The sequence below is a fragment of the Heterodontus francisci genome, chromosome 9 (assembly GCF_036365525.1).
Source record: "Heterodontus francisci isolate sHetFra1 chromosome 9, sHetFra1.hap1, whole genome shotgun sequence".
In the NCBI taxonomy this organism is placed as follows: domain Eukaryota; kingdom Metazoa; phylum Chordata; class Chondrichthyes; order Heterodontiformes; family Heterodontidae; genus Heterodontus; species Heterodontus francisci.
In genome coordinates, this window is record NC_090379.1 from 87,177,058 (window position 1) to 87,202,452 (window position 25,395).

Sequence of the window (25,395 nt, forward strand, 5' to 3'; positions counted from 1 at the left end):
CTCTCATACAGCCAAGTTGAAGAAGCTTTTGAAGAGAATCTGGGAAAACATGCAGATAAGGACAAACTTCAATCAGGATCTCCCAACAGATCTCACAACAAAGTCAGCTTTCATCTATATTTTCTCTCATTTTCAAACAACCAGAAAGGTATCCATCACATAAATGTTTTTATCTGTTGTGACCAGAAAATTAATGCATTGTATTTCTATAATGTACAGTTTTGCAGCACTGTTGCAATTTCAAATAATAGTCCCCATAAGTAAGCCTCATCTCTCTACGATCCAGGGGTCATACCTTATCAAAAATCTGTGGTTCTAGAGTTGCACAAAAGCAGGATTAACTTTTACTTATTTTCAATAATTTGCTTGCTAGACTAAACAATTTCATAATACATCATCACATTCACTTCAGAATAATAGGATAGGCGACACGACACACATTTTATACTTTAAGGCTCCACCACTGGGCCTTGAGGCCACGCACTGACACTCCTTTTGATGTGCATATGAACTGAGTATAGGAGTTTAGTGATGCTCGGCAAGCTCCTATTCACGCTCTCCACATTTCAATCCAAGGCAATGCTAGGCCCCAAAGCCATTAGGGCAGATGTCTGTGCTCCCAGCAAAGCTGTCAGAGCTGTTACCAGAGGCTCCAACATTGTGGGGCCCACTGCAGCGTTCATAGAGCTGGCAACTTGTTCCATGGTTGACTATATCATTTCAATGCCCCACTGGACAATCCCACACGAGCTAGAGCTGGGATCGTTCACGCTCGCTATTATTATGCAGAAGCTTGTGGCAAGTTGTCCAATGCACTTAAAACGTCCTGGGCCGGAATTTTACACCCCCACACAGAAGCGGGCTGGTGGTGGCGGAGGGGCCATAAATTTGAGTGGGAGGCAGGGGTGGGTGGGGGGTGCCGTTTCTGATATCTTCCTGCCCCGCTACAATTTTACAAGGGGCGGTGATGGTGAAAAACGGCCCGCCTGCCCCAGGCCAATCAAGGTCCTAAAGTGGCCAATTAACTGCCACTTAAGGGCCTCCTCCCACTGCCACTGGTATGTTACCAACAGCAGGCAGGCGGCTCAGGTCCCCAGTAGGCTGCCAGGCTTGCGGGCTGGGAGGTGGGGGGCCCTCCTGATGGGGCACCCTGTGCCCCATGAAAGGCTGTCTCCGAATCCCCATTCGCCCCCATTGAAAGAAAGATCCCCCCCACCAACTGATCCCCCTTGCCTCACTGGGATCTGGCCGATTGTCCCCGGCAAGGCCCCTGTTTTCCAGGCCAGCATCCCTCTTGCTACCGCTCCCTGGTGGCACTGCTGGGACTGAGAGCTGTCAGCCCGCTCATTGGCCGGCAGCTCCACTAGGTGAGACTTCCTGCATCAAGGAGGTGGACGACCTGCCCAAGACCAATTAAGGGCCAGGGGAGTGTAAAATCCCGGCATGGCTCCCCAGGCACAGCGGAGGCGGGCTTACCCCCAACCTTTTGGCTGCCTGAGATCTTCATTTGTGCCCTTGAGATCCTCCTTTGCATCTACTGTACCAGAGCTAGGATGCAAGTTCTCTCTTTGAGAAGCTGCCTGGGCCGTCTTATCCCCCTGGCAAAAAACCATCATACTAGTGCTTGGTAAGTCTCACAGGGCAGACCACTCTAGCCTATCCTCTACAACACATATTGTGCGAGTCTGAGCAGCTGCTTGTTAAAGTGAGGTCAAGTGCTACCATAGCATTTTGGGTGATGCTTTTTGCCAGCTCCTCAGCATCTGGACACTTTTTATTTTCTTTACCTAAAAGGGATGAGGGAGACAAGGATTAGTATTTAGTTTGAAGGTCAAGCAGGCAGTTAAGTGGCTGCAGAAAGCACCTATATTTTATCATGCAAAGTGTGTGAAAAGGAAATTTTCAGATAGCCAAGAACTATGCAGGATTCATCCTCCAGTCTCACCATGCTCCTGACCTGACCCATTCCCATGATCTGCAACACTTCTCCTTTGATAAGAGAGGGAACCCGAATGGATGTTCTTCCTATTCCTGTCCTTGCCTCCTCTCTATTATAGTTCTCCAGCTTTACCAGCAAGAGTGTTTGAAGGTAGATTAGTGAGATGCTTTGAGGATGTGCATGCCAAGGTCGAATAATGATGCTGATGTGTGGAGCTGGGGTCAGAGGTGGCAGTAATAGTGAGGATAGTTGAAGGTGCAGAATGTAGTGTTAGAAGCAGAAGGAAGGGGTGTGAATAGTACAACAAATGGAGAGTGCTGATACTCAAAGGGAGGGTTGTGAATTCTGGGACTTTAGGTAGTGCCAGATTATGCAGAGAGTGTGTGAGAGAACAGTTAAGATTCTTACCTTAGAAACTCTGGTAAGGTCATTGAATCTCTACCTGCATTGCAGCCCTGTTCTAAGGGAGATGCTCTTGCTGTGACACAACCTGTATATACTGCTGTGGAGCAGCTTAGCTGGATACCTTTATTACGACCGAAGCGGATGCAATGCACTGTCAATTCAGTCCCAATACCCCACAGGTCGCAGCATATTATTAAAGTTTTCCCACCTAACTGGAAATCAGCCAGATTTAGCACTTTATTAATCCCCAGAATAAAATACACCAAACCAGGTATCTGTAGACAACAACAAATTAACTATTTATTAAGAAACTAAATCTTAACACTATTAAGATAAACCTATATCTAAAGACCTTATAACTTCTTATTTATCCTAAGCCCCCCACCCCGATACATACAATCAAAAACTAACAATGGTTAACCGGTTCTAAAAAGAAAAAAGGGGTTTCTTAGGAATAAAATAAGTAGCTGGGTTGTAAGTTCTGGTGAGTTACGTTCCTGGTTGATGAGGTATCCCAGAGTAGAGTAATCAGATGCCACTCGATGTCTCCAGGCGAATTCAGCAACACCGATTTTAACAGATAGGCATTCAAAGAATTTCAGCTACAGCAGGCATCACACAGTTCTTTCAAAGAGAAGCATGGCAATAGGTCTACTTGGATTTTAAAATCGGCAGTCTTTTGGTAAAAGATTCTACTGAGAATTCCAGCAAACACAAATAGGCAATAGAGTGAGTTACTTCTGTAACAAACTTCTTAGAGTTTCGAAGTAAAGTAGAATTTACTACCTCCAACAATGCAAATTGTTCTTTTTCAGGGTTTTTTTCCTCCTTAAGCAAACACAGTCTGAGCTCAAAGTAGATTTTCTCTGCTGAGATATAGACAGCTTCTTTTCAGTGTACAGCATGCTTTGCTTGTCTCCTGTTCAAACTGGTTTTAGCCAGTTTTACACACAGTCAAAAGTTACAGTATACCATGTGACCTCTCTCTCTTGCTGTGGCCTAGGAAACAGGTGCAGCTGGCACATTGTGCCCCCTTGGTTTATAAAGAAACACTGTTTTTAACCAGAGTCTTAAAGGCACACTGTTTTGAACAGAAAAAAAATGACACTTCCATGACCCCTTCCTCCTGGAATTATGACACACCTCCTCCTGCTGAACTCCTCCACCAGGACTTCAAATGTTGCATCTGAGATCCTAAAAACATTTCCTCGGCATGCAAGATTCTGAAGTGCCTTCTGATTACCTGCAGTCAAAATGCACCACCCCTTTAAGAGGTGCAGGCTGCCTTTTAAATATCATCAGGGCCCCCAACAGTGGGGCTACTGCTGGCAGCCGACCAAAGGAGGGTGCTGCCAGCACTATGCCAATTCGGGGCCCCAAAAACAGGCTCACACTAATTTCTACCCGAGACCTGGAATGTCTCAGGTTCAAATGTCAGTCTGTACTCAGCTGATCTCAGCAGCATTAAGTGAACTACAATTAGCCTCAGCACCCATGAATTGAAGAAGTGAAAATTGGCATGTGCTTCCACTTCTGATTGCTATCAAAAAGACCGATACTGTGGGAAGTTTTCAGTGAAGACAGAATTGGACTTGGCTATGATGCCCTCCAATGGTTATGAACCCAGCTAAAAATCATTGTTGATGCTCACACATAAAGAATGATTATTTTGTTGAGGTACCAGAAGACAAAACGCACCTACTGAACCATTTCACAAAAAGCAATCAAGATTATCTTTGCTATAGAGGAATACAAAACTCAATGCATTGAACAGGTGGTCTTACTTCATTGTTCAATGTCTCAACATCAACATTCTTCAATAGTTCTGCTAGTCTTTTTTTCTCATCATCAGTCAGCAGCACTGGGTTCTTTGCTTCTTTTGCCAACTGCAAACATTAATAATTAGTTATTAACAACTTAGGTTCATGATAGAAAAATCCACCATCAATTTCAACCTGTTTTAAAAACAATAGGTAAGCCAAAAACAACTGTGTGTGTAATGAAAGTGAAATTGGACACATACAATGGACCAACAACAATTGATTCAACACCAATATACATCCAGACAATGAGGTACTGTTGAAGTCAACAACAATTCCACGTCAGATTGTGGCGAGATTAAAATAATTTCACATACCTCAATGTTCTTCTTAACAAAATCTTTAACTTTAATCTTATTTTGAGGGTACATTTGATTGCTTGTCTCATTAATTTGGACATTTTTAGAGCTGACTTCTGAAGGCAAATTAACTCCTTCACCACTGTCTTGGTAGTCTGACAAGAAAACAAACAGCATGTTGCCATTTATTGGACAAATTCCTGTCACATGATGAGCTGCTTCAACACAATGCACAAAATAGTACACCACATCCTGCTCCAACCCTGATAGATTTGGAACCATTTAGCCAATAAATTTCAGGTTCTGAATCAGGATTGCCATAAACAGCAAGAAAACAGCAGATCCACAAGCCACTTAAAAATAAAAAATGACTTTCTTCACAAAAAAGTCACTTCAAACATAATTTATACAAATTATATTTGGCCTTTATTAATGCAAAATAATCTCTGAAATTTGGGAACAGAACATACGTCTTTGATGATCAATAAAAAAATAACTACATTTAAAACAGATCAAAATTTTATATTTCCTTTTTTTTTTAATATTTGGGTCAGAAACTCCATACAAAGTGGATTGCTATATTAGTAAATGGAATTCCTTACTTACATTAAATACAATAACAACGTTACGAAGTGCCTTTAATGTAGAAAAATTTCTCAAGGCATTTGACAGAGGTATAATTTGAAAGAAAAGGACTCAGACAAAGATGGAGATATTGGTGACTGAAAATTTGATCAAAGCGGTGGCTATTAAGGAGGGCTTTAAAGAAGCGAGGGCAGAGAGGTGGCAGGATTTAGGGAGGGAATTTCAGAGTATGAAGTCTAGACAGCTGGAGGCACACTGCCAATGGATGAACGAAGGGAGAGAGATTGCAAAGGAGGCCAGAATCAGAGGAACAATGAGTTTGGAGGAGAAGGTGGGGAGCTGGAGAAGGTTATAAAGACAGGGAGTGGCAAGACCATGAAGTGATTTAAACATAATAATGGGACAGTGGGGGATCTGAAACTAAAGACAAGAATGATGGGTGAGTAGAGCTTAGTAATGAGTAATGAGCCAGACTTAGTTAACAGACTAACGGTGCATAAACATTTATCTAATAGCATCATAATATATTCAAGTTCAACATAGTGTTTGAAAGGGAGAAACGTGAAACAGCAATGAAGATTCTAGATTTAGTTAAGGCTGACTTCAATGGGATGAGACAGAGACAGTCCACAGTAAACTGAGCAAATCTGTTAATGGGTAAAATGGCAGCAGATCATTGGGAGGTGTTCAAAATAGAGGTTATGCGATACAGAACCAGTTTGTACCCCTAAAGAGCAAGAGCTCTACTTGCTAAAAAAGACAGCCATGGACAACAAAAGAGGTAAGAAACAACATAAAACTAAAAGAAAAAGCATACATAAATGCAAGAAATAGTACAGATCCTGGAGAATGGAAAAGATACAAAGAACAGCAAAGAGCGTCATCGGGTAAGGGAATAGATTTCAGAAGTTGGTACAGTTGTCCTTGGAGAAGAGAAGGTTGAGAGGAGATTTGATAGAGGTGTTCAAAATCATGAGGGGTCTGGACAGAGTAAATGGTGAAAAACTGTTCCCATTAGTGGAAGGATCGAGAACATGAGGGCACAGGTTTAAGGTAACTGGCAAAAGAGGCAATGGCGACACGAGGAAAAGCTTTTTCACACAGTGAGTGGTTAGAATCTGAATGCACTACCTGCAAGAGTGTGGTGGAGGCAGGTTCAATCGAGGCATTCAAGAGGGAATTGGATTTTTATCTGAAAAGGAAGAATATGCAGGGCTATGGGGAGTAGGCGGGAGACTGGCATGAGGTAAATTGCTCTTTCGGAGAGCCAGTGTAAACATGATGGGCCGAATGGCCTTCTTCTGTGCTGTAACAATTCTGTGAAGAGCTAGTAAAAGAAAGTACGAAAGGAAACTTGCAAGGGATATCAATTCAACATAAAAGAATTTACAATTTTATTGTAAAGGAAAAGGGCGGGGGGGGGGGGGGGTCAGGAGCAATGTGAGCTCCTTGAAAACTGATTATGGAGATACTGTCAATTAAAATAACAAAAAGGCAGACATGCTGAATAATTAATTTGCATCAGTGTTTAGAGTAGAGGAAGAGATCAGCACGATGCCATCAGCAACTCAGTGGGCAGTCAACCCTCATCACAGAAACATAAAAAATAGGAGCAGGAGTGGGCCATTCGGCCCTTCGAGCCTGCTCTGCCATTCATTATGATCATGGCTGATCATCCAACTCAGTAACCTGTTCCCGCTTTTGCCCGATATTCTTTGATCCCTTTAAACCCAAGAGCTATAACTGACTCCTTCTTGAAAACATACAATGTTTTGGCCTCAACTGCTTTCTGTGGTAGCTAATTCCACAAGCTCACCACTCTCTGGGTGAAGAAATTTCTCATCTCAGTCCTGAAAAATTTACCCCGTATCCTGAGACTATGACCCCTGGTTCTGGACTCCCCCACCATCGGGAACATCCTTCCTGCATCTACCCTGTCAAGTCCTGTTAGAATTTTATAGGTTTCTATGAGATCCCCCCCTCACTCTTCTGAAATCCAGCGAATATAATCCTAACCAACTCAATCTCTCCTCATACGTCAGTCCCACCATCCCAGGAATCAGTCTGGTAAACTTTCGCTGCACTCCTTCTATAGCAAGAGCATCCTTCCTCAGATAAGGAGACCAAAATTGCACACAATATTCCAAGTGTGGCCTCACCAAGGCCTTGTACAATTGCATCCCTGCTCCTGCACTTGAATCCTTTCGCTATGAAGGCCAACATACCATTTGCCTTTTTTATCGCCTGTTGGACCTGCATGCTTACCTTCAGCAACTGGTGTATGAGAACACCCAGGTCTCGTTGTATATTCCCCACTCTCAGTTTATACCTGTTCAGATAATAATCTGCCTTCCTGTTTTTGCTACCAAAGTGGATAACCTCACATTTATCCACATTATACTGCATCTGCCATGCATTTGCCCAATCACTCAACCTGTCCAAATCACCCTGAAGCCACTCTGCATCCTCCTCACAACTTACCCTCCCACCCAGTTTTGTGTCATCTGCAAATTTGGAGATATTACATTTGGTGCCCTCATCGAAATCATTAATATATATTGTGAATAGCTGGGGTCCAAGCACCGATCCCTGCCTGCCATTCGGAAATAGACCCATTTAGCCCTACTCTTTGTTTCCTGCCTGCCAACCAATTTTCTATCCATCGTAATACACTACCCACAAGCCCATGTGCTTTAATTTTACACACTAATCTCTTATGTGGGACTTTGTCAAAAGCCTTCTGAAAGTCCAAATAAACCACATCTACTGGCTCCCCCTCATCAACTTTACTAGTTACATCCTCGAACAAACCCTCTTGCTGAAGACTGTTGAGAGCTACCATCTTAATCTCCACCCCAAGAGCTCATAAGGGGAGGCGGTGGCGTAGTGGTATTGTCACTGGACTAGTAACCCAGAGACCCACGGTATTGCTCTGGGGACATGGATTCGAATCCCACCACAGCGGAAGGTGGAATTTGAATTCAATTAATAAATCTAGTCTAATGATGGCCATAAAACCACTGTCGATTGTTGTAAAAACCCATTCACTAATGTCCTTCAGGGAAGGAAATCTGCTGTCCTTACCTGGTCTGGCCTACATGTGACTCCAGACCCACAGCAATGTGGCTGACTCTTACATGCCCTCTGAAATGGCCTAGCAAGCCAGTCAGTTGTATCTAACCGCTACGAAGTCAATAAAAAGGAATGAAACCGGACGGACCACCCGGCATCGACCGAGGTACTGGAAACGACAATGGCAAACCCAGCCCTGTCGACCCTGCAAAGTCCTCCTTACTTACATCTGGGGGCTTGTGCCAAAGTTGGGAGAACTGTCCCACAGACTAGTCAAGCAACAGCCTGACATAGTCATACTCACGGAATCATGCCTTACAGGCAATGTCCCAGACACTGCCATCACCATCCCCGGGTGTGTCCTGTCCCACCGGCAGGACAGACCCACCAGAGGCAGTGGCATACAATAGGGAGGGAGTTGCCCTGGGAGTCCTCAACATCGACGCTGGACCCCATGAAGTCTCATGGCATCAGATCAAACATGGACAAGGAAACCTCCTGCTGATTACCACCTACCGCCCTCCCTCAGCTGATGAGTCAGTACTCCTCCATGTTGAACAGCACTTGGGAGGAAGCAGAGGGTGGCGAGGGCACAAAATGTACTCTGGGTGGGGGATTTCAATGTCCATCACCAAGAGTGGCTTGGTAGCACCACTACTGACCAAGCTGGCCGAGTCCTAAAGATCATATCTGCTAGACTGGGTATGCGGCAGGTGGTGAGGGAACCGACAAGAGGGGAAAACATACTTGACCTTGTCCTCACCAATCTGCCTGCCGCAGATGCATCTGTCAATTATAGTATTGGTACGAATGACCACCGCACAGTCCTTGTGGAGACGAAGTCCCGCCTTCACATTGAGGATACCCTCCATTGTGTTGTGTGGCACTACCACCGTGCTAAATGGGATAGATTTCGAACTTACATATTCGGGCAGTGGCTAAACCCGAAACACTACACGTGTAGTGTTTCCCACCCATCCTCCTCCTCCTCTAACCAAAAAAAAAGGACTCTTGTGCGGAGGGTTTGGTAAGGTAAGGTTTTCCATTATTTTTTTTTTATTCTCTGTTGTCAATTTAGTGCAGAGGGGATGGAAGCTAGAGCAGTTGCATGCTCCTCTTGCAGGATGTGGGAGGTAAGGGTCACCACTTGTGTCCCTGCTGACTTCACCTGTGAGAAATGCACCCAACTCCAGCTCCTCACAGACCGCGTTCGGGAACTGGAGCTGGATGAACTTCGGATCATTCAGGAGGCTGAGGAGGTGATAGAGAGCAGTTATAGGGAAGTACTGACACCAAAGTTACAGGATAAAGGTAGCTGGGTGACCGTCAGGGGAAGGAAAGGGATTAGGCACACAGTGCAGGGATCCCCTGTGGCCATTCCCCTCAATAATAAGTATACCGTTTTGGATACGGTTGGGGGGGGGGGGACCTACCAGGGGAAAGCCACAGCGGCCAGGTCTCTGGCACTGAGCCTGGCTCTGTGGCTCAGAAGGGAAGGGAGGAGAATAGGAGAGCGATAGTGATAGGAGATTCAATGGTGAGAGGAACAGACAGGAGATTCTGTGGTCACGAACGAGACTCCCGGATGGTATGTTGCCTCCCGGGTGCCAGGTTCAGGGATGTCTCGGATCGAGTCTACGGGATTCTTAAGGGGGAGGGGAAGCAGCCAGAAGTCGTGATACACATTGGTACCAATGACATAGCTAGGAAAAGGGATGAGGACCTGAAAAGCGAATATAGGGAGTTAGGTTGGAAGCTAAAAGGCAGGACGAGCAGAGTAGTAATCTCAGGATTGATACCGGTGCCACGTGCTAGTGAGGCTAGAAACAGAGAGCGAGTGCAGCTGAATACGTGGCTACAGAGCTGGTGTAGGAGGGAGGGCTTCAGATATGTGGATCATTGGGATATCTTCTGGGGAAGGTGGGACCTGTACAAGAACTGGATCTGAACTGAAGGGGCACCAATATCCTGGGCGGGAGGTTTGCTAGAGCTCTTCAGGAGGGTTTAAACTAGTTTGGCAGGGGGATGGGAACCAGAGCTATGGATCAGTGGATGGGGTAGCTGTTGAGCAGGCAGATACAGAGTGCAGAGAGTCTGCGAGGAAGGTTAGACAGTTGACAGGGCAACGTTGCAGCCAGTATGATGGGTTGAAGTTTGTCTATTTTAACGCAAGAAGTGTCAGGAATAAGGGTGATGAACGTAGAGCATGGATCAGTACTTGGAGCTACGATGTTGTGGCCATTACGGAGACTTGGATATCACAGGGGCAGGAATGGATGTTGGATGTTCCGAGGTTTAGAAGTTTCAAAAGGAATAGGGAGGGAGGTAAAAGAGGTATGGGAGTGGCATTGCTAATCAGGGATAGTATCACAGCTGCAGAAAGGGAGGTCGTCGTGGAGGGTTTGTCTACTGAGTCAGTATGGGTGAAAGTCAGAAACAGGAAAGGAGCAGTCACTTTATTAGTACTTTTCTATAGACTCCCCAATAGCAACAGAGATACGGAGGAACAGATTGGGAGGCAGATTTTGGAAAGGTGCAGAAGTAACAGGGTTGTTGTCATGGGTGACTTCAACTTCCCTAATATTGATTGGAACCTCCTTAGTGCAAATAGTTTGGATGGAGCAGTTTTTGTCAGGTGTGTCCAGGAAGGTTTCCTGACTCAATATGTAGATAGGCCGACTACAGGGGAGGCTATATTGGATTTGGTGCTTGGCAACGAACCAGGCCAGGTGGTAGATCTCTCTGTGGGAGAGCATTTCGGTGATAGTGATCACAACTCCCTGACCTTTACTATAGTTATGGAGAGGGACAGGAGCAGACGGGATGGGAAAATATTTAATTGGGGGAGGGGGAATTACAATGCTATTAGGCAGGAACTGGGGAGCTTAAATTGGGAACAGATGTTCTCAGGGAAATGCATGACAGAAATGTGGAGGTTGTTGAGGGAGCACTTGCTGCGACTGCTGGATAGGTTTGTCCCGATGAGGCAGGGAAGGGATGGTAGGGTGAAGGAACCTTGGATGACAAGAGATGTGGAACAGCTAGTCAAGAGGAAGAAGGAAGCTTACTTAAGGTTGAGGAAGCAAGGATCACACAGGGCTCTAGAGGGTTACAAGGTAGCCAGGAAAGAACTGAAGAATGGACTTAGGAGAGCTAGAAGGGGACATGAAAAAGTCTTGGCGGGTAGGATTAAGGAAAATCCCAAGGCGTTCTACACTTATGTGAGGAACAAGAGGATGGCCAGAGTGAGGGTAGGGCCGATCAGGGATAGTGGAGGGAACTTGTGCCTGGAGTCGGAGGAGGTAGGGGAGGTCCTTAATGAGTACTTTGCTTCAGTATTCACTAGTGAGAGGGACCTCGACGTTTGTGAGGACAGCGTGAAACAGGCTGATATGCTTCAACAGGTTTATGTTAAGAAGGAGGATGTGCTGGAAATTTTGAAAGACGAGGATAGATAAGTCCCCGGGGCCAGACGGGATATACCCAAGGATATTACGGGAAGCGAGGGAAGAGATTGCCACGCCTTTGGCGATGATCATTGCGTCCTCACTGTCCACTGGAGTAGTACCAGATGATTGGAGGTTGGCAAATGTTATTCCCTTGTTCAAGAAAGGGAATAGGGATAACCCTGGGAATTACAGACCAGTCAGTCTTACGTCGGTGGTGGGCAAATTATTGGAGAGGATTCTGAGAGACAGGATTTATGATTATTTGGAAAAGCATAGTTTGATTAGAGATAGTCAGCATGGCTTTGTGAGGGGCAGGTCATGCCTCACAAGCCTTATTGAATTCTTTGAGGATGTGACAAAACACATTGATGAAGGAAGAGCAGTGGATGTGGTGTATATGGATTTTAGCAAGGCGTTTGATAAGGTTCCCCATGGTAGGCTCATTCAGAAAGTAAGGAGGCATGGGATACAGGGAAAGTTGGCTGTCTGGATACAGAATTGGATGGCCCATAGAAGACAGAGGGTGGTAGTAGATGGAAAGTATTCAGCCTGGAGCTCGGTGACCAGTGGTGTTCCGTAGGGATCTGTTCTGGGACCTCTGCTCTTTGTGATTTTTATAAATGACTTGGATGAGGAAGTGGAAGGCTGGGTTAGTAAATTTGCCGATGACACAAAGGTTGCTGGAGTTGTGGATAGTGTGGAGGGCTGTTGTAGGTTGCAACGGGACATTGACAGGATGCAGAGCTGGGCTGAGAAGTGGCAGATGGAGTTCAACCTGGAAAAGTGTGAAGTGATTCATTTTGGAAGGTCGAATTTGAATGCAGAATACAGGCTTAAAGACAGGATTCTTGGCAGTGTGGAGGAACAGAGGGATCTTGGGGTCCACGTCCTTAGATCCCTCAAAGTTGCCACCCAAGTTGATAGGGTTGTTAAGAAGGGGTATGGGGTGTTGATTTCATTAACAGGGGGATTGAGTTTAAGAGCCGCGAGGTTATGCTGCAGCTCTATAAAGCCCTGGTTAGAACACTCTTGGAATATTGTGTTCAGTTCTGGTCGCCTCATCATAGGAAGGATGTGGAAGCTTTAGAGAGGATGCAGAGGAGATTTACCAGGATGCTGCCTGGACTGGAGGGCATGTCTTATGAAGAAAGGTTGAGGGAGCTAGGACTTTTCTCATTGGAGCGAAGAAGGATGAGAGGTGACTTGTTAGAGGTGTACAAGATGATGAGAGGCATAGGTAGAGTGGATAGCCAGAGACTTTTTCCCAGGGCGGATAGGGCTATCACCAGGGAGCATAATTTTAAGGTGATTGGAGGAAAGTTTAGGGGAGATGTCAGAGGTAGGTTCTTTACACAGAGAGTGGTGGGTGCATGGAATGCACTGCCAGCGGTGGTAGTAGAAGCAGATACATTAGGGACATTTAAGTGACTCTTGGATAGGTACATGGATGATAGTAGAATGAAGGGTATGTAGGTAGTTTGATCTTAGAGTAGGTTAAAGGGTCGGCACAACATCGTGAGCCGAAGGGCCTGTACTGTGCTGTACTGTTCTATGTTCTATGTTCTAGATCTAGCAATGCAAAAATGGGCATCCATGAGGCGCTGTGGGCCATCAGCAGCAGCAGAATTGAACCCAACCACAATCTGTAACCTCATGGCCCGGCATATACCCCACTCTACCATTACCATCAAGCTAGGAGACCAACCCTGGTTCAATGAAGAGTGCAGGAGGACATGCCAGGAGCAGCACCAGGGGTACCTCAAAATGAGGTGTCAACCTGGTGAAGCTACAACACAGGACTATCTGCGTGCCAAACTGCGTAAGCAGCATGCGATAGACAGAGCTAAGCGATCCCATAAACAACGGATCAGATCTAAGCTCTGCAGTCCTGCCACATCCAACCATGAATGGTGATGGACAATTAGACAACTAACTGGAGGAGGTGGCTTCACAAATATCCCCATCCTCAATGATGGTGGAGCCCAGCACATCAGTGCGAAAGATCAGGCCGAAGCATTTGCAACAATCTTCAGCCAGAAGTGCCGAGTTGATGATCCATCTCGGCCTCCTCCTGAAGTCCCCAGCATCATAGATGCCAGACTTCAGCCAATTAGATTCACTCTGCGTGATATCAAGAAACGACTGAAGGCACTGGATACTGCAAAGGCTATGGGCCCTGACAATATTCCGGCAATAGTACTGAAGACCTGTGCTCCAGAACTTGCTGCGCCCCTAGCCAAGCTGTTCCAATACAGCTACAATACTGGCATCTACCCTGCAATGTGGAAAATTGCCCAGGTATGTCCTGTACACAAAAAGCAGGACAAGTGCAACCTGGCCAATTACCACCCCATCAGCCTACTCTCAACCATCAGTAAAGTGATGGAAGGTGTCATTAACAGTGCCATCAAGCGGCACTTACTTAGCAATAATCTGCTCAGTTTGGGTCCCGCCAGGGCCACTCAGCTCCTGACGTCATTACAGCCTTGGTTCAAACATGGACAAAAGAGCTGAACTCAAGAGGTGAGGCAAGAGTGACTGCCCTTGACATCAAGGCAGCATTTGACTGAGTATGGCATCAAGGAGCCCTAGCAAAACTGAGGTCAATGGGAATCAGGGGGAAAACCCTCCGCTGGCTGGAGTCATACCTAGCGCAAAGGAAGATGGTTGTGGTTGTTGGAGGTCAATCATCTGAGCTCCAGGACATCACTGCAAGAGTTCCTCAGGGCCTAAGCCTCCTAGGCCCAACCATCTTCAGCTGCTTCATCAATGACCTTCCTTTAATCATAAGGTCAGAAGTGGGGATGTTCGCTGATGATTGCACAATGTTCAGCACCATTCGTGACTCCTCAGATACTGAAGCAGTCCGTGTAGAAATGCAACAAGACCGGGACAATATCCAGGCTTGGGCTGATAAGTGGCAAGTAACATTCGCGCCACACAAGTGCCAGGCAATGACCATCTCCAACAAGAGAGAATCTAACCATCTCCCCTTGACATTCAATGGCATTACCATTGCTGAATCCCCCACTATCAACATCCTCGGGGCTACCATTGACCAGAAACTGAACTGGAGTAGCCATATAAATACCATGGCTACAAGAACAGGTCAGAGACTAGGAATCCTGAGGTGAGAAACTCACCTCCTGACTCCCCAAAGCCTGTCCACCATCTACAAGGCACAAGTCAGGAGTGTGATGGAATACTCTCCACTTGCCTGGATGGGTGCAGCTCCAACAACACTTCAGAAGCTCAACACCATCCAGGACAAAGCATCCCGCTTGTTTGGCACACCATCTACAAACATTCACTCCCTCCACCACCGACGCACAGTGGCAGCAGTGTGTACCGTCTACAAGATGCACTGCAGCAATGCACCAAAGCTCCTTAGACAGCACCTTCCAAACCCGCGACCTCTACCAACTAGAAGGACAAGGGCAGCAAATGCATGGGAACACCACCACCTGCAAGTTCCCCTCCAAGTCACACACCATTCTGACTTGGAACTATATCGCCATTCCTTCACTGTTGCTGGGTCAAAATCCTGGAACTCCCTTCCTAACAGCACTGTGGATATACCTACCCCAAATGGACTGCAGCGGTTCAAGAAGGCAGCTCACCACCACCTTCTCAAGGGCAATTAGGGATGAGCAATAAATGCTGGCCTGGCCAGCGACGCCCACCTCCCATGAATGAATAAAAAAAAAGCTAAACAATGATTCCAATTAGAATTATTAAAAATATAAAATATGAAACATTTAACTTCTGTTTTTCCAATCATGGATACTGCCCCAATTCCCTTTTCTTCCCATTATGCTATTTGAGTAAATTAATAAAATTCACCAAAGGCAAGTCTGGGTAATAGGCAACACAAGAATATGAATCTATGTCCATCAGGTTGGGAGTTAAGAACTAATTGCCTTATCTCGTAAATTAATGCATAATTTCAGTGCTCGAAGAACAATTAACGTATTGGTCCAATGATCATGACTACTTTTTGGATTTATCTTTCGGACAGCCGGTGCAGATACGATGGGCCGAATGGCCTCCTTCTGCAATGTAACAATGCTGTGATTCTGTAATCTGAAGAAAATTAAGATTTGTCTAGGAGAAACAGAAACAGTGCTCAATCGTTCTGTAATTTAATTTTCCACTACTACTGAAATAAAGAATTTCTAATTCTGCAAACTAACAAAAGTAGTGAAAACTTCTTTTTAAAAAAGTCACTTGGTTTGATTTGGCCTCTGATATCAATTCCAGGTTAATTAGCATAATTACTAATTATATCAACTTACAACTTTATTATGAGACCTTTCTAAAGTGAATTTTGAAAGGAGCAATTAGTAATTCTTCCAGTAAACAACGAGGGAGGGGAAAAACAGTGCTCTACTGCCATCTGTTGTTAAGGATAAAAGGTACAGCATTCCTTTGATTGAGACAACACTTGTTATTTGATCAATTCTAGATATCATGATGCAATGAAGAAATAGATTACAGCATTCTTACAACCGGGTGAGAAGGGGTCTTAGGGTTCCCACTCAGCCTTTGCCTGGTTTAACCGTAACAGAGTTTAATTCTAAAAACACAGTGTTTTAGCTCCCCGAGTGAATCCTTGTTCACTGCTTTCTAATTGTAAGGCAAAGAAATCAATGAAACGGGTTTTGTTGGATTTAAAAAGGTGGGAGTTTATTAATCTTAGACTCTAATTCCGATAACGACAATGAATATGCGACACGACCACACTAGCATGCATACGTGCAGATAGAGACGGAAAAAGTAGAAAGAATAAAGGGGAAAAGTTTGAGGCAATATCTAGTAGTTATTTATGGTCCTTTGTGTTCAATGTGGAGTCTTTGGTTGCCGGTAAGTCTTGCTGTTCGTTGGGGCCCAGTGCACGCTTTAACTTGTTTCGATGTAGGAGTTTTTTCTCTCTTGAGGTTTACGTGTCTTCAGTGAGTCCGGAGGCTTGTGAGAAAGCGAGAGAGAGACAGCCAGGAGACAGGCTGTCCTGTTCCAATTTCAGTTGCAATCTGCAGTCTGTGTTCAAAACTGTCTTGTGAGCACAATTCAAACCTCCAAGTTGGCCAGCAGGTTAGTCATGTGACTAAATATTTTCAACAAACTCTTGCGTTTGTGGATTCCAAAACTCTCTTACACCGACAAGATGTGGATCACCATTGCCCAGACCAATCTCTGTTAATTAAATCAATGAGCAATTCTTTTGCCCCTCCAAGCATTGTCTCTTAGTATGCAAATGTTCTTTCAGCCACTACTGATCTCTTTAAACAAGAGAGGTGCAAAAATAATAGAGTAATAATAGTAGGGGATTTCAACTTCCCCTATATTAACTGGGATAGTCTTCATGCAAAAGGCTTAAAGGGGGCAGAATTCTTAAAATGCATACAGGAGAGCTTTGTGAGCCAGTACGTAGAACGTCCTACAAGAGGCAGTACTGGACCTAATCCTAGGGAGGAGATAGCAGGGGCTTTGACATAAATTTTCAAATCCTCTGAATGTGGTACCATTATTCAAGAAGGGTAGCAGGGATAAACCAGGTAATTACGGGCCGGTGAGTCTAACATCAGTGGTTGGGAAAATATTGGAAAAAATTCTGAGGGACAGGATTAATCTCCACTTGGAGAGGCAAGGATTAATCAGGGATAGTCAGCATGGCTTTGTCAGGGGGAGGTCATGTCTAATTGACTTGATTCAATTTTTTGAGGAAGTGACTCGATGTGTCGATGAGGGTAAAACAGTTGATGTAGTCTACATGGATTTCAGTAAGGCTTTTGATAAGGTCCCACATGGGAAATTGGATCCAGAATTGGCTTAGTGGCAGGAGGCAGAGGGTGATAGTCGAGGGCTATTTTTGCAATTGGAAGCCTGTGGCCAGTGGTGTACTACAGGGATCGGTGCTGGGACCCTTGCTGTTTGTAGTGTACATTAATGATTTAGACATAAATATAGGAGGTATGATCAGTAAGTTCTCAGATGACATGAAAATTGATGGTGTTGTAAACAGTGAGGAGGAAATCCTTAGATTACAGCGAGATATAGATGGGCTGGTAAGATGGGTGGAGCAGTGGCAAATGGAATTTAATCCTGAAAAGTGTGAGGTGATGCATTTTGGGAGGACTAACAAGGCAAGTGAATATACAATGGATGGCAGGTCCCGAGGAAGTACAGAAGGCCAGAGGGACCTTGGTGTACTTGTCCATAGATCACTGAGGGCAGCAGCACAGGTAGATAAGGTGCTTAGGAAGGCATATGGGATACTTGCCTTTATTAACTGAGGCATAGAATATAAGAGAAGGGAGGTTATGATGGAGCTGTGTAAAACGCTAGTTAGGCCACAGTTGGAATACTGTGTACAGTTCTGGTCACCACACAATAGGAAGGATGTGGAGAGGGTGCAGAGGAGATTCACCAGGATATTGCCTGGGCTAGAGCATTTCAGCTACGAAGAGAGACTGAAAAGGCCATGGTTGTTTTCCTTGGAGCAGAGAAGGCTGAGGGCGGACATGATTGAGATGTATAAGATTATGAGGGGCATTGATAGGTTAGATAGGAAGAAACTATATCCCTTAGCGGAAGGGTCAAGAACCAGGGACCATAGATTTAAGGTAAGGGGCAATAGGTTTAGGGGGGATTTGAGGAAAAATCTTTTCACCCAGCGAGTGGTTGGAATCTGGAACACACTGCCTGAAGAGGTGGTGGAGGCAGGAACCCTCACAACGTTTAAGAAGTATTTAGATGAGCACTTGAAACGCCATAGCGTACAAAGCTACGGGTCAAGTGCAGGAATATGGGAATAGAATAGTTCGGTGCTTGATGGCTGGCACAGACACGATGGGCCGAAGGGCCAGTTTATGTGCTGTATAACTCTGTGACTCTTTACTCCAGCAACAGTTTAAAATTGATGTTCATATGATGAAATTAATGTGCCTTATTCTTGGCAGGTGGGGGGTCTTCATGACACCATTTTAAGATAAAACACAATATAAACCTACTGGAGAGCAAAGAGTTATCAAATTTTATTTATATTTGTTCATATAATGTGGTAATTGCTGGCTAGGTCATTTTTGTTACCCTTGCTAATGATGATGTTTCCAGAATGGTGACAAGTAGGAAATTCCAGGGGCTGGATTTTTAGCTATGGGGGCAGGAAACGGAAGTTGGGACTGCTTCCAGGTCCCAAACCTACTGCCGGGGGAAGCAGTCACCAGCCCAGAGTTTCACTGGAGGGGGCGTCCCTTAATTGCCATAGAGATGAGTTCTGCAGCCAAATGGCAGCTGCCGGGGTGGGAACAGAGGCAGGACCACTCAAGTGCACCCCCGATTTAAACAGATCAGCAGCCTTTACTATGGCCCCATTTCACTGCTGTAACTTCAGATTGGAAGAACATAGATGCTTTGAATTCAAGAATGTCTCAGGAGAGGCAGAGATCTGGAAACCAGGGCAGGGCAGCCCCTCTATTGTCTGATGTAGATCTGGAGGTCCTCTAGGAAGCTGTCAGAGAGAGGAGGGAGGTCATATCCCTGGAGGGTGGCAGGAGAAGACCATCCACCCAGAATTAGCAGGCATGAATGGAGACAGCTGACACAGTCAGCAGAAGGAATGCGGTGTGCATAAGTTGGATCCAGCGTTGGAAGAGGTTCAATGACCTGATACACCCTAGCAAGTTGAGTGAAACTCCCAACCCTCAGGACAGGCCTCTGGTTATTCACCCTCCAGCAGGCACACCAGCTGAGGTGCCTCAAGGCACATACTGCTCCTGAACATGGGAGGAGTGTGTGTCCAGGGCACCTACTCGCCCCTCAGATTGGTTCAGAGCCACAGTGCTGCTGAGGACAGAAACAATCAGCTTCTAAAGAATAGGAGCAGTTGTCACTGGTAAAAGAGGTCAGCAGTGCCTTATTACACTCTCTTTTGTCCTTGCAGGAGAAACAGGCTCATAATGCATAGAAGAGGGCCTCGACTGGTGGAGGGGTGCCCTACCTTCAATTGATCACAATCATGGAGAAGGGAGCCATGGAAATAGCCAGGATCGTGGACCATGAGGAAGTTGGCCATGGCAAGACACTCAAGGTAGAGATGGTGATTATAGTGGACAATGCGCTTGTTAAAACGGAGCCTTTCATTCCACCTTGACTGACAGCATACCGAAAACTCAGTTGAACTGGGAAGCATCAGCACTGCGAGGCTTCTGTTCTCTAAGGCTAGTTCTCATGAATTCTTGCGTATCCCACAGGTTCAGATGTTAAACCAAGGAGGTGATCTCCCTCACCGTCATCAGGCCAAGTGCAACAGCAGCCAAGCTGCGAAGAAGCACCGTCACACCTTACAAGAACACTCTTTTCCAGCGCAGATACAATCACCTTGATAGGCCCTCACACACGGATAAATTGGGTGGCACTCGTTGAGGAGCACAGCACTAGTGTGCAGGAGGAAGTGCCAGAGGCAGAGAAAACTGTGAGCAGTTCCCCTCAGTGGAGGGAGGAAAGACACAGCCCTGCTCAGATGGGCACATAGGCAGGGCCTCAAGAGTCACTGCAAAGGAGCAGCATATCAGAGCTTCCTGAGGAAGTATGGGGTCATGGGCAAAGAATGGAAGAGTTCATCCAGCTCATGTGCCCCACCATGGCTCAGGGCTTTAAGTTCATGAGTTCCTCCATTGAGTGGCCAACTCATGGAGAACCATATGCAGCAGCACTCAGACTGCATGCAGGAACTGCGCACTGATGTTCAAAGGATGCATGCTGCACTATATAGCATGGACTGGTCAGTGGCACTGATGATGCAGGGATATCAGGAGGGGATGGCAGTTGCTCCCCTCCAGCCATCCAGAGATCCAGCCAAGTACCTAGGATATCACCGAGGAGGATGAGGGTGGCACCACTCATGGGGCACCATCATCATCTTTGACCTCCTTGGCCCCTCTGATAGAGGGAGCATCTGTGCAGTAAAGCCCAGCGATGGAGGCTGCCCTCACAATGATTCAGGTGCAGCAGCCTCTGGAAAGCTCCCACCGGCACCTCTACGACGACCACCACACGCATCTCAGCCATAGGCAGAGACAAGTTAGCAGGTTGCCTCCACCTCCTCCAAGGCCACAAAGGGAGCACCACATTGAAGAGGCCACCGTGAAGAGGCACAGAGCACTGAGTGGGTTGCTGGGGTGTCCTCTTATGCATGGTTTTCCTTTATGAGCACAATGCAAATAATAAGACAAACAAGTGAGCCTCCATTTATTAATGGCAGTACAGGAAAAGAGGTATGATGTGATAATGGCAAGGGCTCATCAACAGTGATGGTGAAACCTCTGGGTAGATGTGCCTCCTTCATTGATGGTAAGAGTTTACACGTTCCAGGCTATGTCTTCAATGGAAGTGTTAGCACAGTCAGCTGAGTGAATTCCAGACCATGCCATTCCTCCTGGAACAGAGGGGCTCAGTTGAAACGTTCCTGAATCAGATGATCCCTCACACTGACGAGACCTTCGAACCCCGTGCAGGGCCCGGCCACTTCCCTGTGCCACTGGGGCACCTCGGTGATCTGCATCTTCCCCCTCCGCCTCCTCTTCCATGTCCTACTCCTCCTCTCCCTCTGATGAGCTGTTCCCTTCTAGGGCCTCACCATCCTCAAGGTCCACACCTCTCTGGAGGTGAGCACAACAGACCACCACAATGAGCAAGCCCCGTAAAGGTGTGTATTGCAGGGTGCCACCTGTCCAGTCCAGGCACCAGAACCACTTCTTTAAAAGCCCAATGGCCTGCTCAATAGTGGTCCTAGAGAGCAGATGGCTCTCATTGTATCACCTCCGTGTCTCTGTTTGGGACTCTGAAGGGTAAATAGCCATGTCTTCAAGCGATATCCCTAACCCCTGGAATCCATCCACTGAGTTTGGGGTTTGGAGTGAAGAGCTGCAGTATCCTGGACTGTCGGAGGATGAAGGAGTCATGACAGCTGCCAGGAAAGCAAGTGCACACATGGAGGAAACTCTCGTTGTGGTCGCAGACCAGCTGAACATTGAGAGAGTGCAGCCCCTTCTGTTGATGAACCTGACTGGCCAGTCAGTGGGTGCCATTAATGATGCCCTACACCTGGGGGAATCCAGCGATGGTGACAAAACGCACAGCCCTATGTGTCTGCGAAGTGATTGGTGATTGTTGTATTCTGTCGTGTCTCTCTGGAATTGAATGCATTCTCCAGCTCTGGCAAAGAGGGCAACAGTGGCCTGCAAGATGCAGTGGTGTGCAGCAGTTTGCAAGATGCCACCAAGGTCTGCAGCTGATCCTTGAAAGGGCCAGAAGTGAAGAAGTTCAAGGTCACAATCACTTTGAATGGCAGGGCATGGCGACTAGTGAATCATAGAAAGTTTATGACACAGATAGAGGCCACTTGGCCCATCGTGTCTGCACCAGCTGAATTAAAAAAGGAGCCACCTTCCAGCATCTGGTCCATAGTCCTGTAGGTTACAGCACTTCAGATGCACATCCAGACACCTTTTAAATGAGATGAGGTTTTCTGCCTCTACCAGACAGTGAGTTCCAGACCCCCACCATCATCTGGGTGAAAAAAGAAATTCCTCATCTCCTCTCTAATCCTTATACCAATCACTTTAAATCAATGCCCCCCAGTCACTGACCTCTCTGCTATGGTAAATAGGCCCTTCCCATCTGGGCTGCAGCATTTCAGCTATGAAGAGAGACTGGATAGGCTAGGGTTGTTTTCCTTAGAGCAGAGAAGGCTGAGGGGGGACCTGATTGAGGTATACAAAATTATGAGGGGTATAGATAGGAAGAAACTTTTTCCCTTAGCGGAGGGATCAATAACCAGGAGGCATAAATTTAAGGTAAGAGGCAGGAAGTTTAGAGGGGATTTGAGGAAAAAATCTTTTCACCCAGAGGGTGGTTGGAATCTGGAACACACTACCTGAAAGGGTGATAGAGGCAGGAACCCTCACAACATTTAAGAAGTATTTAGATGAGCACTTGAAACGCCATAGCATACAAGGCTACGGGCCAAGTGCTGGAAAAAGGGATTAGAATAGATAGGTGCTTGACGGCCAGCACAGACACACGGGCCGAAGGGCCTGTTCCTGTGCTGTATAACTCTATGACACTCCATCCAGGCCCCACAAGTTTGTACATCTCAATCAAATCTCCCCTCAACCTCCTCTGTTCCAAGGAAAACCCAGTCTATCCAATCTTTCCTCGTAGCTGCAATTTTCCAGTCCTGGCAATATCCTCGTAAATCTCCCATACCCTTTCTAGTGTAATTACATCCTTTCTGTAATGAGGCGACCAGAACTGCACACAGTACTCAAGCTGTGGCCGAACTAATGTTTTATATAGTGCCAGCATAAACTCCCAGTTCTTATATTCTATGCCTCAGCTAATAAAGGAAAGGATTTCATATGCCTTCTTAACCACCTTATCGACCTGTTCTGCTACCTACAGGGATCTGTGGACATTCCCTCCAAGGTCCTTCACTTCCTCTACACCTCTCAGTATCCACCCATTTATTGCGTATTCCTTTGTCTTGTTTGGCCTCACCAAATGCATCACCTTGCACTTCTCCAGGTTGAATTCCATTGGCCACTTTTCTGCCCACTTGGCTTGGTAGCACCACTACTGACTGAGCTGGCCGAGTCCTGGGGGACGTATCTGCTAGACTGGACCTGCGGCAGGTGGTGAGGGAACCAACAAGAGGGAAAAACCTACTTAACCTCGACTTCACCAATGTACCTGTCGCAGCTGCATCTGTCCAAGACAGTATTGGTGGGAATGACCACAACACAGTCTTTGTGGAGACAAAGTCCTGTCTTCACACTGACGATACCCTCCATCGCGTTGCATGGCACTACCGCCGTGCTAAATGGGATAGATTCAGAAAAGAACAAGCAGCTTAAAATTGGGTATTCACGAGGCGCTGTGGACCATCAGCAGTAGCAGAATTGTATTCAACCACAATGTATAATCTCATGGCCCAGTATATCCCTCCTCGATCATTACCATCAAGCCAGGGGTCAATGCTGGTTCAATAAGGAGTGCAGGACAGCATGCCAGGAGCAGCACCAGGCATACCTAAAAATGAGGTGCCAATAGGACTACATGCATGCTAAACAGAGGGAGCAGCATGCGTTAGAGCAAAGCAATCCCATAACCAACAGATCAGATCAAAACTCTGCAGTCTTGCCAAATCCAGTGATGAATGGTAGTGGACAATGAAACAACCCGCCGGAGGAGGAGGCTCCACAAACATCCCCATTCTCAATGACGAAGAGCCCAGCACATCAGTGCAAAAAGACAAGGCTGAAGCCTTCTCAACCATCTTCAGCCGGAGGTGTGAGGTCCCCAGCATCACAGATGCCAGTCTTCAGCCAATTTGATTGACTTCACGTGATATCAAGAAATGGTTGAAGGCACTGGATACAGCAAAGGCTATGGGCCTTTAGAACACCCTGGCTGTAGTACTGAAGACTTGTGCTCCAGAACTAGCTGTGCCCTTTGCCAAGCTGTACCAGTACTGTTACAACACTGGCATCTACCCAAGAGTGTGGAAAATTTCTCAGGTATGACCTGTCCACAAAAAGCAGGACAAATACAATCTGATCAATTGCCACTTCAATAGTCTACTCTCAAACATCAGCAAAGTGATGGAAGATGTCAGTGACAGTACTATCAAGCGGCACTTACTCAGCAATAACCTGCTCACCGATGCTTAATTTGGGTTCTGCCAGGAACACTCAGCTCCAAACCTCATTACAGTCTTGGTCCAAATATGGGCAAAAGAGTCAGTTCAAGAGGCGAGGAGAGAGTGACTGCCGTTGATATCAAGGCAGTATTTGACCGAGTGTGGCATCAAGGAGCCCTAACAAAACTGGAGTCAATGGGAATCAGACGGAAAACTCTTCACCGGTTAGAGTCATGCCTAGTACAAAGGAAGATGGTTGTGATTGTTGCAGGCCAATCATCTCAGCCCTAGGACATCGCTGCAGGAGTTCCTCAGGGCAGCATCCTAGGCCCAACCATCTTCAGCTGCTTCATCAATAACCTTCCCGCCATCATAAGGTCAGAAGTGGGACTGTTCGCTGATGATTGCACAGTGTTCATTTCCATTCGCAACTCCTCAGATACTGAAGCAGTCCGTGGCCACATGCAGCAAGAGCTGAACAACATTTAGGCTTGGGCTGATAAGTGGAAAGTAACATTCACGCCAAACTAGTGCCAGGAAATGACCATTTCAAACAAGAGAGAATCCAACCATCTCCCCATGACTTTCAGCAGCATTACTATTGCCAAATCTCCCACCATCAACGTCCTGGCGGTCACCATTGACCAGAAACTTAACTGGACCAGCCATATAATTGCTGTGGCTACAAGAGCAGGTCAGAAGCTGGGAATTGTGGTGAGTAACTCACCTCCTGACACCCCAAAACATGTATACCATCTACAAAGCACAAGTCAGGGCTCTGATAGAATGCTCTCCATTTGCCTAGATAAGCGCAGTTCTAACAACACTCAAGAAGCTCGACACCATCCAGAACAAAGCAGCCTGCTCGATTGGCACCCCAGATACAACCTTAAACATTCACTCCCTCCACCACCAGCGCACAATGGCAGCTCTGTGTACCATCTACAAGATGCACTGCAGTAACTTGCCAAGCCTCCTTCGACAACACCTTTCAAACCCACAACCTCCACCACCTAGAAGGACAAGGGCAGCAGATGCATGGGAACACCACCACCTAAACGTTCCCCTCCAAGCCACACCCCATCCTGACTTCGCTATTCCTTACTATTGCTGGATCAAAGATCTG

The 25,395-nt window shown here is 46.3% G+C and overlaps 1 protein-coding gene across 3 annotated transcripts in view; it reads right to left on the bottom strand.

Moving 5' to 3' along the window:
- The window catches only part of fsip1 (fibrous sheath interacting protein 1), a 607,920-nt gene that overhangs the window by 530,290 nt on the left and 52,235 nt on the right, over positions 1-25,395 (bottom strand). For all 3 annotated transcript variants that reach the window (XM_068039424.1, XM_068039423.1, XM_068039425.1), the window contains 2 exons: positions 4,482-4,618; positions 4,129-4,230 (listed from right to left, as the gene is read on the bottom strand). In XM_068039424.1, the coding sequence (XP_067895525.1) occupies positions 4,129-4,230; positions 4,482-4,618 (239 nt within the window). The remainder of the gene's footprint in view (positions 1-4,128; positions 4,231-4,481; positions 4,619-25,395) is intronic.